We start from the raw sequence: 16,243 nt of genomic DNA, 5'->3' as shown, positions 1-16,243 counted from the left end.
GAGGGATGGGTTTTGTGGTGTCGTTTTTCTGGTGGCGAGGACCCATGGCAGACGGTAGGCTATGATCCTGGATATTTAATTATGACTGTTTCTATTATTTCATCTTTTTTTTTAATCCTGACTATTGCCTGTTAAGCTGGCGGCGAAGAATGGCGACTTTGTGCACTTTTCACTGTGCTCCTGACAATAAAACCTTTAAAAGGTGGCAGTTTAATTCCAAACTTTCACTGAATTGAAATTTCACTGTCTGCGGCGATGGGATTCAAACATATATCTCCAGAACATTCTGCAATTGCCACGACCTGCGATCCGTTTCTGAGCGGAGGAGGGTGACTGACTGATTGGGAGAAAACCGAGGGCTAGCACGGTGCGCTCGGGCTGAAGGGCGGGAGCGGGAAAGTGCTGCGCAGGCGCATTTCGGGGGGGTCATCGCGCGAGAGCGCGGCCGTCAGATCAACGCGCAAAGCGCGGGGTTAGAGGCCGTGACGCGAACACGCTGGGAAAGGGGGCGGTGTCGACGCGATGACCTCACAAATGAGGGGCGTGGTCACGCTGCCGTTGCGGAGTTTTTTTTAATTTCAACGTCGGAGACGGAGAGAGAGTGAAGTCCGTGGACAGAAACTCGGCAAACACGGATTTCCTGTGGGATAAGCACACGGGGCTGGCTGCGAAGACGGTAAGGGAGGCTCCCCCCCGTGTTTACAATCCCCGGGTGCTGCTCCCTGTGTCCGGCTGGTTTCTCGGCTCAGGGGGGCCTTAGGCCTGTGGCCGCCGCCAGGCAACAAGATGGCGGCTGCGCTTCCCAAATGGCGGCGGGAGCAGCTCCGACCGCAGTCTCATCTGCACCGTGTTCCCTCACCCACAGACGCGTGTGGACATACGCGGGACCACTCCACCAAAATATTGTTGATTTTATTTATTTTTCTAAAAAAAGTAATGAAGGAAGGTCGCAGGGAAACTGTATGGGCGGCGGTAGTTTTAGACGGCGCGCATGCGCGGGGCGCGGTGCCTGCTGGGACCTGTAGTCCACAGTAATGAAATGTGAAGCTGGATGAACACAGCAGGCCCAGCAGCATCTCAGGAGCACAAAAGGTGACGTTTCGGGCCTAGACCCTTCTTCAGAGGGTGCTCCTGAGATGCTGCTGGGCCTGCTGTGTTCATCCAGCCTCACATTTCATTATCTTGGATTCTCCAGCATCTGCAGTTCCCATTATCACTTGTAGTCCACAGATGCTTTGGCGTGAGGATCCCCGGATGTTGAAGGAGGTGGAATTTTGGGTTTGGACTAGGGCCTCAAGAGCAGGCCCTTCGGCCCAACATATCTGTGCTGACCATTCTCACCTGTATGCACAAGGTACATACACTCCCTATTCCCTGTCTGTTCCATTTATCTGTCTAATGCCTGTTAAACGTGGCCAAAGCACCTGCTTTTGCGATCTCCCCAGCAGCACATTCCAAGCACCTACCATCTCCTGAATTAATTAAAAAAAAATTCTCCCCCTCTCAGCTTAAATCTATGCGCACTGGCGCTTGTCATTTCCACCCTGGGAAAGAGACTCCGATTATACATGCGCATTGTCATTTTATACACTTCTATCGGGTTGCCTCTTCAGTTCCACGTTTTTCCAACCTGTCCTTATCACTAATATGTTCCAATCCAGGCAACATTGTGGTAAATCTCTTCTGCACTCTCTCTAAATTTTCCATGTCCTATAGTTTGGCAACCAGGACTGCGCACAGTACTCCAAATGTGGGCTTACTAACGTTTGATATTTTAGCTGTGCCATGATGTGCCAACTTTCATACTCAGTGCCCTGACCAATGAAAGTGACCATGCCATTCATCATTTTTAGCAACCTGTGTTGCCTCTTTCCGAGAGCTATGGACTTGGACTGCTGTATGTCAATGCTGCTAAGGATCCTGCTATTAACTATATGCTTTCCTCTTGGGTTTAAAAAAAGGCCTACCAAAACACATTGCCTCGCACTTCAGGATTAAACAGCTGTTATTTCTCTGGCAAGTTTCCAACTGATTTTATATTGTGCTGTATCCTTTGATAACTATTTTCACTATCTATATTGTGATTTTTGCTAAAACTTCCAGTTAGAATATGCCCCTCCACAACTACTCTGTCATCTATGTCTAAGCCACTTTTGAATCCAGTTTTCGAACTGACCAGGGTTCCCATGCAACTTAGTCTTCTGGACCAGCCTATTGTGAGGGACCTTGTCAGATGCTTTAGTAAAGTCCAGGTAGACAATGTCCACTGCCTACCTTCACTTTTGTCATCTCCTCAGAAAACTCGATCAAGTTTGTAAGACAAGACCTCCCTACCGTTGATGTAAGACATGTTACATGTTCCTCTCGTGTCCCAAAGTCTGTGACCTTCACTGTCTCTTATCTCTATATATTTTTTTAAAGACACAAAATTATTTTGAACTACTTCCAGCACCAGTTTAACCTTCCCTTAAATAAAAGGACCAAATATAGGATTGCCTCTCTGCAAACCCACCGCCCTGTAGAGTTATACCAAGACTTACCACCTTCTTCTCAAAATTCTGACCCATCTCACAATGAAAGTCAAAATTCAGTTTGTCTTTGTAATTACTTGCTGCACCTCCCTGCTAACTTTTTATAGTTCTTGCACATTAACAGGACAGCAGAGGGAGGCTGCTTGCAATGCTTCTGAATCCCTGTGTAGTCTCTCTGCTCCAGTGCAAACTAGGGGCCAGGAGGGAGCAGTCAAAGCTTTTCTGACACCCTCTGTGTTGAAATCACAGGCTTTGGGGGGTAATTGTGGACTGGTCAGCACAGGGATTGCTGAAGAGAGTAAGAGAGCCACTCACTACCCTCTGGGTTCTGATGGACCAGCTGCTGCTGCCACCACTCCGTTCCCAACTGTGTATGGTCACTCTGGTGTTGCGTTATCTCAGGCTACATGTTAAATTCTTCCTCGCTGCTATCACCCACCTCCCCAGGAATGGAGGTGGGTCACCTGTTCTGCATTCGTCACTCTGGGTCTGCTTCTTAAAGATAGCAGCCAGAGGAGGCTATTCAGCCCCTCTAGTCTTTACCAAAAAGCCATGGCTGATCTGCACCTCAGCTCCATTTATCTGGCCCAAGATGACCACGTGTTTTCTGTTGCAGATGCCTCGTTTGAGGCGGTACCGTTCGTCAGACCGGGAGAGCCGGGACAGTTTCCACGAACGTTACAGGAGAAGCAGGCGTGGGAGACGGAGATCCCGATCACGATCCAGAAGCAGTGATCGACAGCATAGGAATGAAAGCTACATCAGGTCCAGGAGGTTTGTAAGATTTCTTCCTGTTGGCCTGTGAACAGAAAATCTGTTTGTCAAATTTGTGACTTGTCCTCTGTCAGCCTGTTTTTTTTTCTAACAGGACAATGGGATATAGATGCCTCCCTGCCAGTTCTAGCACAAGCAGTATAGATGTAGGTCTCAAACAATCTGTTTAGAGCTGCGGAATAATCAACTACACTTCAGTGCAATGTTATACCGTGCTCCTCTGAGGAATAGGAATGTAGGTCTGTGTTTATTTATGCAATCTGGTCACTCTCTGTTTGAACTAGAGAAATTGCTTCAGCTTTGTTGCTTGGTCAAACATGTAAACTAACAACAGGAGGAGGTCACTTAGCCCACTGAGCCTGCTTCTTTCCATTAGATCTGATTAACCCACATTCATACCTATCCCTGTCAGCCTTTCTCCCCCTTGCTTATCAAACAGCTGTCTACGCTGCTTTAAAAATACGCCAAGACTGTACTCCCACTGTATTCTGAGAGTGCCAAAGATTCTTGACGCTCTCTATAAGGGGGGGAAAAAGAAGTGCTCTCCATGGTTTTAAGAGTCTCCTATTTAAATGCTGAGCCCCAGTCCTAGGAGTTCCTACAAAGAGAAAACATACTGTCCAAATCCACCCTATCAAGTCCCTTCAGGATCTTGTATGTTTCAATCAAGTTGCCCGTAAATGCCAGTAGATAGAAGCTGAGCCTGTCCAACAGGACAGCCCACTCCAGGTATCAGTTTAGTAAGCCTCTCTGAACTGCTTCCAATCTATTTCCTTCCTTCCTTCCTTAAAGAAGACCATTGCTGTAAACAACACACAATGGTCTCACCTTTGCCCTGAGGCACTATCTCTTTCCTTTTGTGTTCAGTTCTGTGTTCAATAAATGTTAAAATTAGTAATATCAATTGTTATACCTGCATACTAATCTTTTGTGATTCATACAGTAGGATACCCAGGTACCTCTGCCATCTCTCACATTTGTGATAATGTGCTGCTTTTCATTTTGTCAGCGAAAAATAAACCATTTCACGTTTCCCACACTATACTGCATACACCAGATTTTTACCCGTGCACTTACCTTTGTCCCTTTTGTAGCTTTGTTTTATTCACAACTGACTTTCCTTTCTGTCTTTGTATCATTGATTAATTAGGCAACCATACTTTCAGTTCCTTCATCTAAATAATTTGTCTGATTTGGAAAACATTTGAGGCAGCAGCACTGATACCTGTGGTACAGCACTCGATACATCTTATCATAACGACCCTTCTGTCCAACCAGATAGCTTAAATAAAACTAGTCCCATTTGCCAGCCTTTGACCCATATCCCTCTAAACCTTTCTTATTCATATACTCATCCAGACACCTTTTTAAATGTTGTAATTGTACCAGGCTCCTCCACTTCCTGTGGCAGCTCATTCCGTTTATGCATTACACACTGAATGAAAAAGTTGACCATTAGGTCCCTTTTAAACCTTTCTCCTCTCACCTTTGACCTATGCCCACTTGTTTTGGACTCCCCTGCTCTGGGGGAAAGACCTAGCCTATTCACCCTAGCAGTGCCCCTCATATGTTTCTATAAGGTCACTCATCAGCGTATGACATTCAGGAAAATAGACCCAACATATTCAGTCTCTCCCTATAAATCAAACCCTCCAACTCCGGTAATATCCTCGTAAATTTTTTATAAACCCTTTCAAGTTTCACAACATCCTTGCTCTCGCAGGGAGACCAGAATTGAATGCCCTGTACAGCTGCAATATGACCCTCCCAACTCCGAGACTGAATGCACTGATAATAAAGGCAGGCGTACAAACATCTCCTTCACCACCTGGGGTGGCTTCTTCCTGAAAAGGACCCACTTATGCCTACTCGGTTTACTGTTGGCTAGCCAGTTTTCTTTCCATGCTATAGTTAGTGTCTTTCCCAATAAATTCGTAACAAGGATGTTCAGTTGTTTAAAGAAAGATTGACAAATGGAAGTGGCTCTGTTAGACATCCATAACGAGAGACTGACCCTGAGCCTCAGCTGCTGTTTTACTGCTGATGCCAGGATGGATGGCACTTCCTTCCCATGGTTAAGTTGACATGTTGTTTTTATTTACAGGCTAATACTGCCCCTTTGGGGTAAGGTAAGCAATATCTGTAACCCAGGGCACTGATGCATCAGAAATTAAAACCTGTCAGCTCCAGAGACCGTCAGTTGAAATGTGTTTTGTTGATCTAACCATCTCAGTTAACAAGGGTGATATTAAAGTAGCTGGATATTTGTTCAGACGTGCATGAAGCTCACCACTCGGAGCTTGGCATATTTCCATAAGGTGCTTCACTTTATAAAGAAGTGTTGCGAGGCTAAACCCAGTTTGTATTGTTTGGACCCCAACATAAACTGACAGGAATTCAGCAATTAACACACACTCTGCCTCACACATTTATTTGATTCTTCTCTGTAATGTGGGTTTTACTGACAAACATGTTGCCCCATCCCTAATTTGCCCTTGAATTGAGGTGCGTACTCAGCCATTTCAGATGCCAATTGACAGTCAACCATTTTGCTATGGGCCCAGAGCTGCACACAGGCCCAGAGCAGGTGAGGATGACAGGTTTCCTTCCTAAACCAAATGAGTTTTTATAATAATATATGGATATTTTCATGTCCATGTACTGAGATTCCAGACTGTTAATTGAGTTGAAAGCCACGTTCCTGTGGCAGTAGCCTTGGATCACAGATCTAGTGACATGACCATTAGGGGGTTATTTTCATTATGTCCTGTCCCTTTTGGACAGTGTGGAACCAGAACTGCTGGTATTCACCCCTTGTAGCCCCGTTAGCTCTTCTGTGCTGTTCTGATTGTATTTAATGCCGTTCATTGTTAGCCAGTTAATCTGAGTTCCTCCGCTTCTTCCCACTGGTTGTGACAATAGTATTGAGCACTGTTCGTGTGACCGACGACTGTACAATGAAAGGAGGTACTGTGATGCTTACCGGGGTCATTACAGCCGAGACCAGGGAGATGGCTACCACGAGACGGACTACTGCTCTCGCAACTCGTATGACTACCGTCGCTCGCAGGAACGGGACAGGAGCTACAGGAGTCGGAAGAGCAGCAGACGTAAGCACAAAAGGCGGCGCCGCAGAAGCAGGTCATATAGCCGCTCCTCCTCGGTGAGTACACCCATCTCTCTATTAGTATGTCAATAGCTTTTTCTTTTTACAGCCCACAGGATTTGGTAAGTAAAGCAATTTTTTTTTATTCTGCTTTTTTTCTGGTTGTGTGGACTGTTTTAAGGTGGAACACTCGCACATCCCCACATGTTTGCTGTGAACTTTCTGTTTGTTGTCTGTTGGATAGCTGTAATTTAGCTTGTGGCTATCCAGGCAACTCCTTTTTTTATGCTTTCTTTGGTCTTTCTTGTATAAGGAGAGGATACATTTGCAGTAGGTTGTTTTGTGGTAGTGGCCTGGCTGCTGTGGTTCTGTTTTTGAGAGCTGTCACTCAGCAGCCGTGGAAGAGGTAGGTGTGCCTGATTCTGCAGTCTGGCTGGGGAGAGAATTTCAGCAGGTATGGCTGGGTGTGGAGTTGGACCCCTAGGGTTGCTCTTGTTTATTGTGACCAGCTGCGGTGGAATAAGTAAGAGCTGGTAACTGCCTGTCTGCTCACTTTTTCTTGGGCTGTGAGCAATGTGGGAGGAGGGAATTAACATTCCTGGCAGAGCACTGTGTGGGATTTTCACCCCCCACCCAGCCGTGATTTGGTTTCAAGGGCACCATTCCATCACCGCAGTCGGTGTCCACTTTTTAGATGTAAGCTGTGCTTGATGTGGGGTAACTAATCACCTCTTCCCCTAGTCTTTCTCACATCTCCTCCTCTCTTCCCTTCTCCCTCCATGTTGTAGAGCTGTAGACAAAGTCAAACCCCTACCACTGAGCTAGATAGGTAGGTGTGCAGGTTCAGTGATCGCCTGCCTTTACAGGCTGAACAGCCTGAAATTATTGTATTCCCTGCCCTACTTCTGTCACCGCTGTTATACTCCCACCACCTGCCCTAACCTTCTCATTGTTTCAGACACTGGCATAACTTGAGCCTTTTAAGTAAAGGTGTTGAGAGGAGTTACAAAGCTGGCCATGTTTTAAATGTGGTAGAACTGGTCATAAAAAGGAGAGCATTTAACAATGTGTTGAGTGTTCCTGTCCCTCTGTGTGTGTGTGTGTGTGTGTGTGTGTGTGTATGGGATTGCTTGTGTTAAGATAGGAGTTGAGATTAGTCTTAAGAATGGAAAGTAATGCATTGAAGAGTACACGTGACTATAATGCAGAGTGAGGGCTTTTTTAGGGAAAGGGTTGCAGTGATATTACATTGTAAAATGCTGTAGCTGCAGCAGCAATTAAATTGACACCAAGCTGACCGACTGTAACCTGTTTTTGTTAAAATGAAAGTTTGCTCTGTCTCTGTTTGCTCTATCACACGCTCGGCACATCACTTCCCAGTGTGAACACTGCAGCCTAGCTGGTGTCTGCAGCTGCTTGTTTCGTGGGTTTCTGGTTGTTGTGCTTTAACCCATAACCCAATATGCTGTTTGTTTCTCCTGTGCAATTCCACTTGCTGACCAGGGAAGCAGGAGAGGTCATTGCTGAATATTCGCACCTTTTGCTTTTTAAAACAAAAGTATCACTGCAACTCAATTGGGAAGCTTTTAATGGAATCTATTAAATCAGTTTTAATCATTAATTTATTGGGAGCAGTGGTTAGAAATTTACGTTGTAAATTAAAATCTTGCTTACTGTTCTGGATGGGGTGGGAAGGTGTAGGTGGGGTTTTGAAATGTTTATTTTTTCATTTTCTGAGTTAGTACTGTGTATCTTGACATGTTCCCTTGCAATATCCCTATCGTTATATATCCTGTGTGGGCGTATGAATTGCCTGGAATCTTGACAATCTGGCAATCGACCACTCCATCGCTGCCCCCCTTCTCTACAATGCGAAAACCCCAAACCATCCAATGTGGCTGCTGGTTTGAAAATGTGTCTCTCCAATTGGCTTGGATGATGGTTTGATGCGCGCCTGTGTGTGTTGCTGTCACCGCCCTGGCATCGGGGATTCTGCGTACACAGCGGAGTCATCAGAGCAGCAGAAGGGCCAAGAGTGTGGAAGATGACAACGAGGGCCATCTGATCTATCGCAACGGCGACTGGCTACAAGAACGATGTACAAGCTTAAATCGTAACTTCCTTTAGCTCTATAGTTAAGATCCCGAAAAAAAGTTGCAGACCTCTCATTGCTGTTTTTTGTTTTCTAATTCCCTTCCTTCTCCTCCTGCTTTTTGTTTTTATTTGTTTATATTTGTTATAATTTATCCTAAATGCAGGAAAATAATATTGTGCAGAAACCTTGTTTTCTCAGCAGATGGTGTTATATGCTTTCTGCTTCAGACATGTGCCTTGTACTGACAAGTGAAAAAACTGTATAATGAGATGAGGCTTTGTAATTTACTTCAAACTGATTGTCTTCTTAAATGTTGTATTCATTCAGTCCAATTATAGAAGCTCATTTCATTTCCTTTCTTCTTCCCTCAATAGATGAAATTGTTAACACTTTAGGTGAAGGAACCTTTGGCAAAGTCGTACAGTGTATTGACCACCGCAGGTAGGCTGACTACACCAGGCACTCTGTCTTTCTCTCCCGACTGTTGCTTGGTTGAGTGAATCGTGTAAAACACCAAGCAGTGTACGAGCCCTTTAATCCGGTATTCAGTTACTGACTGGCATTGACCATTGTGACAGGTGGGGGCTGTGGTGACTCATCCTGAAGATACCCCACCTCCTTAATCAGCTCTTTCTCTCCGCATATTCCCTCGTGGGCCATGGCTGGGCCAGCATTTATTATGCATTCGTAGTTGGCAAAGAACAGGTGGTGCTAAGCTGTGCTGAACCCCTGCAGTCCGTGTGGCTGAGGTAGACCACAGTACCTTGGGGAGGAAATTGCAGGATTTGGACCCACTTACACTGAAGGAACGGTGATATATTTCCAAGTCAGGTTTGTCAGTGTCTTGGAGGGGAACTTGCAGGGGGTGGTGTTCCCATGTATCTGCTGCCCTTGTCGCTCTAGATGGAAGCGGCTGTGGGTTTGGAAGGTGCTGTCTAAGGATCTTTGGTGAATTTCTGCAGTGCGTTTTACAGATAATAGTAGCAGTGTGTACTAAGCATTGATGGTGGAGAAAGTGGATACTTGTGAATATGGTGCCAATCAAGCGGGCTGCTTTGTCCTGGATGATTGTTGAGTTTTTTGAGTGTTGTTGGGGCTGCATCCATCCAGGGCAAGTGGGGAGTATTCTATCACATTCCTGACTTGTGCCTTGTTGATGGTGGGACAGGCTTTGGTTTGGGGGGTGGGGGTGGGGTGGGGGGGTTCGGAGGTGAGCTACTCACTGCAGGATTCCCAGCCTCTGATCTGATCTGCTCTGCTCTTTCTGCCACTGTATTTATATGGCAAGTCTACAGTTTTTGGGGGGACTGTTACTCCCTAGCTGCCTGTTTGAGCCTGTGTGTATTGGCTGTAGATTGAATTGAGCTCGGGTTGGGCTGGCCCTTGAAGAGGACCTAAATGCTAGTTCATTTAAATATCAGCGAGTACATGCAGATTACTGTGCAGTAACAAGCCATTCAGCCCAACTTGTCCATGCTGCTGTTAATGTCAAGCGCCATTCTGTGGACCTTGTCTCCCGTGGCAGTGGGTGCAGAAAAATGTGTTTGTTGAACTGCCATTTGATGTTAAAATATAACTTGAGGTGATGGCTCCATTATCTCTTCACAGGGGTGGCTCACGGGTGGCTCTTAAAATAATTAAGAATGTGGAAAAATACAGAGAAGCTGCCCGTCTAGAGATTAATGTACTGGAGAAAATTAATGAGAAGGATCCAGATAATAAGTTGTAAGTAATTTCACTTGCAAAAACTCTGTATTTTGTCCTGTCTCTGTAAATCCTAGATCCTTTAGTGGTGTCCCAGCCTGCCAGCTCCGTGGGGAATCCAGCTCATTTCAAGTATCTCTTCAGGATATTTGTAGCAAGTCCCAACTTCAATAATGGCAGGTCATTACTGAGACGGGGGAGATGGTGGATTTGAAAGCAAGGGGCCAAGCAGGATCTTCAGGGCAGTTAGAGAGTCAATCATACAGCACAGAAACAGACCCTTTGGTCCAACCAGTCCATGCTGAACATAATCCCAAACCAAACTAGTCCCACCTGCCTGCTCCTGGCCCATATCCCACCAAACCTTTCCTGTTCGTGTACTTTCCCAAATGTCTTTTAAATGCTGTAATTGTACCTATATCCACCACTTCCTCAGGAAGCTCATTCTACACGCAAGCGACCCTCTGTGTAAAACAGATTTACCTCATTAAATCTGTTTCCTCTCACCTTAAAAATATCCCCATGTCTTTAAATCCCCCACCCTAGGGAAAAGACACACATCAATAACTATCAATGCCCATCGTTACAAACTTCTATTAGGTCACCTCTCCACTTACTACCCTCCAGTGAAAAAAGCCCCAGCCTTTCTTTATAACTCAAACCTTCCATACTCAGCGACATCCTGGTAAATCTCTTCTGAACCCAGTCTAGCTTGATAACATCCTTGCTATAACAGGGCGACCACAACTGGACACAGTGTTCCAGAAGAGGCCTCCCCAATGTCCTGTAAACCTCAGCATAACATCCCAACTCCTGTATTCAAAGGACAGAGCAATGAAGGCAAGTGTGCCAAATGCCTCTTTAACCACCCTGTCTATATGTGAAGCAAACTTCAAAGAATTATGTACCTGCACCCCTAGGTCTGTCTGTTCTACAACAGTACCCAAAGCCCAAATTAATTGTATATGCTCTACCCTTGTTTGTTGTATCAAAATGCAGTACCTCACTTTTATCCGGATTAAACTCCGTCTGCCATTATTCAGTCCATTGACCCATTTAATCATGGTCCTTTTGTAATAGTAGAAAAACTTGTTCACTTATGGAGATGTGCAGTAGCCATTGAGATAAAATCCTTAAACTGCAGAAGACTGGCAGGTTGCATGTTGAATGGGGAGTTGCTGTCCTGGCAGTGCATTGTGTAATTGAAATGTGTTCTTTCTGCCTTCCCTTTCCAGTCAATGTGTACAGATGTTTGATTGGTTTGACTACCATGGACATATATGTATCTCTTTTGAACTACTCGGACAGAGCACGTTTGATTTCTTGAAAGATAATAATTACACGCCGTATCCTATTTACCAAGTGAGACACATGGCTTTGCAGACTTGCCATGCAGTTAACTGTGAGTATCATTATGGTTAGCTCGTACCTGTATCTTGTGTACAAATAACAGCAGTGTCCCTGGTTTAACCGTTACAGCAGATACAGTAGCCTGTATCCTGCAGTGAAGCGGGCGGGGGGTTAATTTCACCTGTAGCTAGTTTGGTGGGTTGTCTGATTAGCAGTTGTCAGGCCGTGGCTTCTGTTGTTGCATAACCTTTCCCCATTTTTATCTCTTTTCATAGTTTTACATGACAACAAGCTCACTCACACTGACCTAAAGCCAGAGAACATTCTTTTTGTAAATTCCGACTATGAAGTTGTGTGTAATGTGGAAAAGGTATGTGTGAACAATGGGGTGTCAGAGTCATTGCCTCTTCTGTACCAGTTGTATTACCTTCCAAGTGGTTAAACAAAGTGGTGAGCTTTTATTTCCATTTTCCCACTTGACAGAAACGTGAAGAGCGAGTGGTTAAAAACACAGCGACCAGGGTTGTAGACTTTGGCAGTGCCACGTTTGATCATGAGCACCACAGCACGATCGTTTCCACAAGACACTATAGAGCACCAGAAGTTATTTTGGGTAAGTGTGAACAGGTTTTAATCCAGGATTTCGCAAACTTCTTGTTTCTTTTTCCTCACCATGGCCCAATTTTAGTGTTTGAAAGTTGCTGAGACCTTGGAGCTCTGGCAGTAGCAGATGGCAGAGTGGTTAAATCCCTAGTGCTCTGAAACAAACAGCACCCCCATTAGGTTTTTAAGGATGTGGTTTAGGCCTACAGGTTCAGACAGTTGGGCCACAGCCCACTTATTAAAACTGCACGTTTTAAAGGGGTCTCATCTCTGACACCATCACAGCTGCATTGGAGCCTGCAACCCCAAAATCCTTCTGAGGATTCTGACCCAACGTTCCAGAAGTCCTGCCTTAATCCCATTCGGTTGTGTATCAAAATGAACTTTATACAAAAACTGCAAAAACTGGGAGCAAATCCCTTGGATCACAGAATTATTCGAGGGGAAGCAAAGTGGGGTAGAAACTATGGTGAGCAACAGGACCCAGTTATGAGGACATATTTCTGACCAGCGTCAATCACTCTACATCTAACAAATGTTGCTTTTTTTCCAGAGCTTGGGTGGTCCCAGCCATGTGACGTATGGAGCATAGGCTGTATCATTTTTGAATATTACCTTGGCTTTACACTTTTCCAAGTAAGTTTGTGCTGAATTTGACTGGTCTACTCAGAATATGATTTCTCCACAGGTCTCCTGTGGAATAATGGTTCTTGATTCTGTGCCAAAGATACAAGGTCAGGGTGTATGGGTATAAAATCTTCAATCCTGTTTTGTGTTGCTGGAAACATCACCAGAATGAGAGGCCGGTTCTCTGCCCTGTAATATAATCTTGCAGCCTGGTGCAATGCTCAGATCCAGGCAGAGGTCAGCTAACTCAAACATTCTGCCTAAGAAAGTCACTGATGGGCAGCAAGGCACGAGGGATGGGACAAATATCAGCAATCCTTGCTGGAGATGCACTGTTAGTGAATATCGGGTGAGGGTCGCATTAGAATTGCTTCCCTCCCAATCGCTCCACTTCTGGCCAGCATTTAGCTGTCTGCATAGTCAAGGAGGGTTGCCTGACTGCAGTCATGGTTTCTTGGAGATCCCAGTATCGCAGAGAGGTCTAAGATTTATGTCTCTTCTTTGCAGACACATGACAATCGAGAGCATTTGGCCATGATGGAGAGAATCCTTGGACCAATCCCAGCACGTATGATCAGAAAGACCAGGTGGGAGTCACATGTCAGCTACTGTCCCATGAACAGTAGAGTTCTCTGATTAACTGGGGAGGTGAACTGTACACACTCTGTCCTGTGGTGTGTGTGTCAGGGATGGGCGAGAGCTGGCAGGGTGCAGTCTGTTTGGGAGAGAGGATTTGGGTTTGTTTCAGGTATTGTGGCATGTTTTCCTGAGGTGTAGGCCATGTGGTCTTGCAACAAAAACTAACTCCGCTCAGTTTGCCCAGTTAAAACGTGTATTATTGCCATTTTACCATTAACAGGAAACAGAAATACTTCTACCGTGGTCGCCTGGACTGGGATGAAAGCAGTTCTGCAGGAAGATATGTACGAGATAACTGTAAGCCATTGAAAGTAAGTTTGGTAGACCAAATTCGTCTCAAGTTTTCATGATGGATCTGGGATTTCCCCACCACCAGGCCGGAAACATTAAGTTTAAAGTGCTGGCCACCAACTCTGTACCAGCAACTCCATTCAGTTTTGAGATACCATTTTGCTGCCTTTTGATCCATGCTTTCCCCCCCCCCCCCCCCCCAAAAAAAAAAATTAAAACCCAGTGATCTGATGGATGCAACATCTGAAGGGAATGTTTTAGTGGTAGCAGTGTAGAATTCCAGAAAACCACACCCTTTGGACAGAAGAAAGACAAAGCAAGTAGTAGTTAAATTTAGGAGCCAGAGCATGGCGCACATCACTGAACTGAAGCACAACAGTTAGCTTTTTTAAACCGTACTGGTTGAATGGAGATTTACTAAAAATTATTTTTCCTGAACTGATGGTAGCAGTAAAATGGTACCTCCACAGATAGTACCTCAGTGTCTGTTTTAATCCTATCATTTCACAGAACCAGCTTCAAACACAAGTGATTAGCAGTCTAGAGATAGATTCGGCAGCTCCTACTGAGATAACACTGTGTGAAGCTGGATGAACACAGCAGGCCGAGCAGGAAAGTTTGACGTTTCGGGTTGAGACCCTTTGGCCCGAAACATGAAACTTTCCTGCTCCTCTGCTGCTTAATTAGCAGTCCAGTTTATTCAACTTGAATTCCTTGTAAGATGTGGACCATGGATTTTTTTCCTTAGATGAATTTAAATGTGTGGCATAGGTTTGGGTGGCCTGTCAATCTGTTAAGCTGTTATCTGCTGTGTTCAAATGCCCTGCAGCATTGAACAGTTTTTTTTCTTTCTCTCTCTCTCTCTCTCTCTCTCTCTCTCTCTCTCTCTCTCTCTCTCTCTCTCTCTCTCTCTCTCTCTCTCTCTCTCTCTCTCTCTCTCTCTCTCTCTCTCTCTCACACAGTATTGTACATTAATAGGTGTGTTTTTATTTTACTGTTCAGCGATACATGATTGCCGAGAGTGAGGAGCACTGCCAGCTGTTTGATTTAATCGAGAGAATGTTGGAGTATGAGCCATCCAAAAGGATAACTCTGGCAGAATGTCTGCAACATCCTTTCTTTGACTGTCTCAAAACGGAACAGAAAAACACAAAAGGCTGGGACTCCAATCGAGATATCAGTAGATGACATAACGCTGGGCTGGGGACTTCGAGGGGGAGGGGGAAGAGAGAAGATCCTTTATTTTGTTTGGGCTTAACTTATTCCTTCAAACTGCTGCCCATGTCTTCCTGGGCTGCTGTCTTCAGAATGGGTCTTTAATCGGTGAGAAGCAGAGATTAGAAAGTTCCAGTGATCAGCAGTGAAGCTCCAAGGTGGGAAGAGGAGAACAGCTCCGCTCCCCTGCTGGTTTCCTTTCTGCTCACTGTTTGTGTGTTTTCATCAGAGCCCCGAATGCCTGTACTCTGCTGATGGAGAGACACACTAAAGCACCTCAGTGAGAGACTACAGCATAAAGACAGCTGATCGGACTGGATGCCTTTGTCATCAACCTGCTGTGGCAGCTTTAAAAACCAAGGCACTCCTGACTTTGAAAGGGTGGCTGTTGGGTCTGAGTTCGTTGCTGGTGTGACTGTTAATGGGCACTGAGCATCAAATGGAACACTCTTCCCCACAGAGAGAGACGTCTAAACAGTGCAAGTGATGTTTGCACCCTGTGAATTACACTGAAATGCCGCAACTGGTTTAATTCTGCTGATCTGCCATTGTCACAACTCAGCACTTCCACTGTGTTTACCTTCCACCCACAACTTCTGCTGTAAATATCATCTCAAGGAGAGTCTCCTGCTGGTTTATTGGAAAATTGCCATGACAGTAAATTCCAGATTGTAAATCTTACTCCCCTCTTCCCTACCCCCCACAATCCCCACGTTTACAACATGTCAGCAGCTGTGGTTATGTAGATGACTGGAGTGGGAGGATGTTACAGGGAAGGGTTGGGAACTTGTTGTGATGGTTTAAAATGGGTTGACTGATATCTGCTTTACCATCAGTGTTTTTATAATAAAAAGCTTTGTATTGTCTCACTGAAAGCAGTGTATCTTGAAGTAAGACTGCTGCGTCAGCCAACCCTGAAGAATGGCTGGCACAAGGCAGGAACCCCCTTCTGAAACCAGTAGCTGGAAATGAAGCCTCACATACCAGTGGAAATGATCCACTTGGGTCAAATTGATGGTAACATGAAGCTGATAAAATCAATCTTCTGTTATCAATAAAGTTATAAGAAATACAAGCAGGAATAGGCCATTATCCCTTGAGTCTGCTGTGCCATTCAGTAAAATTAGCTGGTCTGATTGTGCTGTCAACTTCCACTTCCCTCCTTTAACTCACTCGTATCCAACTGATTCAGCCTTAAATACATTGAATAGCGCAGATTCTCTCACTGTGGAAGAGAATTCCAGACATGAACTACCCTCTGATAGAAGAAATTCCTCCTCCTCACCTTTCTACCTTAAATGAGAGCTT

The 16,243-nt window shown here is 45.1% G+C and overlaps 1 protein-coding gene across 2 annotated transcripts; it reads left to right on the top strand.

The window, feature by feature from the left end:
* The first annotated feature begins 539 nt into the window (after positions 1-539).
* Positions 540-15,810, top strand: clk2a (CDC-like kinase 2a). Of its 2 annotated transcripts, XM_059643088.1 has the most exons (14): positions 544-676; positions 1,224-1,354; positions 3,148-3,305; positions 6,228-6,468; positions 8,416-8,509; positions 8,881-8,947; positions 10,115-10,231; positions 11,446-11,612; positions 11,836-11,930; positions 12,044-12,173; positions 12,717-12,799; positions 13,298-13,377; positions 13,650-13,740; positions 14,723-15,810. In XM_059643088.1, exons 2-14 carry the CDS (start codon positions 1,346-1,348, stop codon positions 14,906-14,908), a joined length of 1,518 nt encoding a protein of 505 aa, XP_059499071.1. In that variant the 5' UTR covers positions 544-676; positions 1,224-1,345; the 3' UTR covers positions 14,909-15,810. The 2 variants fall into 2 exon arrangements, with proteins under 2 accessions (XP_059499072.1, XP_059499071.1); XM_059643089.1 differs by lacking the exon at positions 1,224-1,354 and having other exon boundaries at positions 540-676.
* The last annotated feature ends 433 nt before the right edge of the window (positions 15,811-16,243 follow it).

This window comes from Stegostoma tigrinum, chromosome 47 (assembly GCF_030684315.1).
Source record: "Stegostoma tigrinum isolate sSteTig4 chromosome 47, sSteTig4.hap1, whole genome shotgun sequence".
Lineage (NCBI taxonomy): Eukaryota > Metazoa > Chordata > Chondrichthyes > Orectolobiformes > Stegostomatidae > Stegostoma > Stegostoma tigrinum.
Note: the sequence above shows the minus strand (reverse complement) of the source record. Positions and strands in the feature narration are given on the sequence as shown.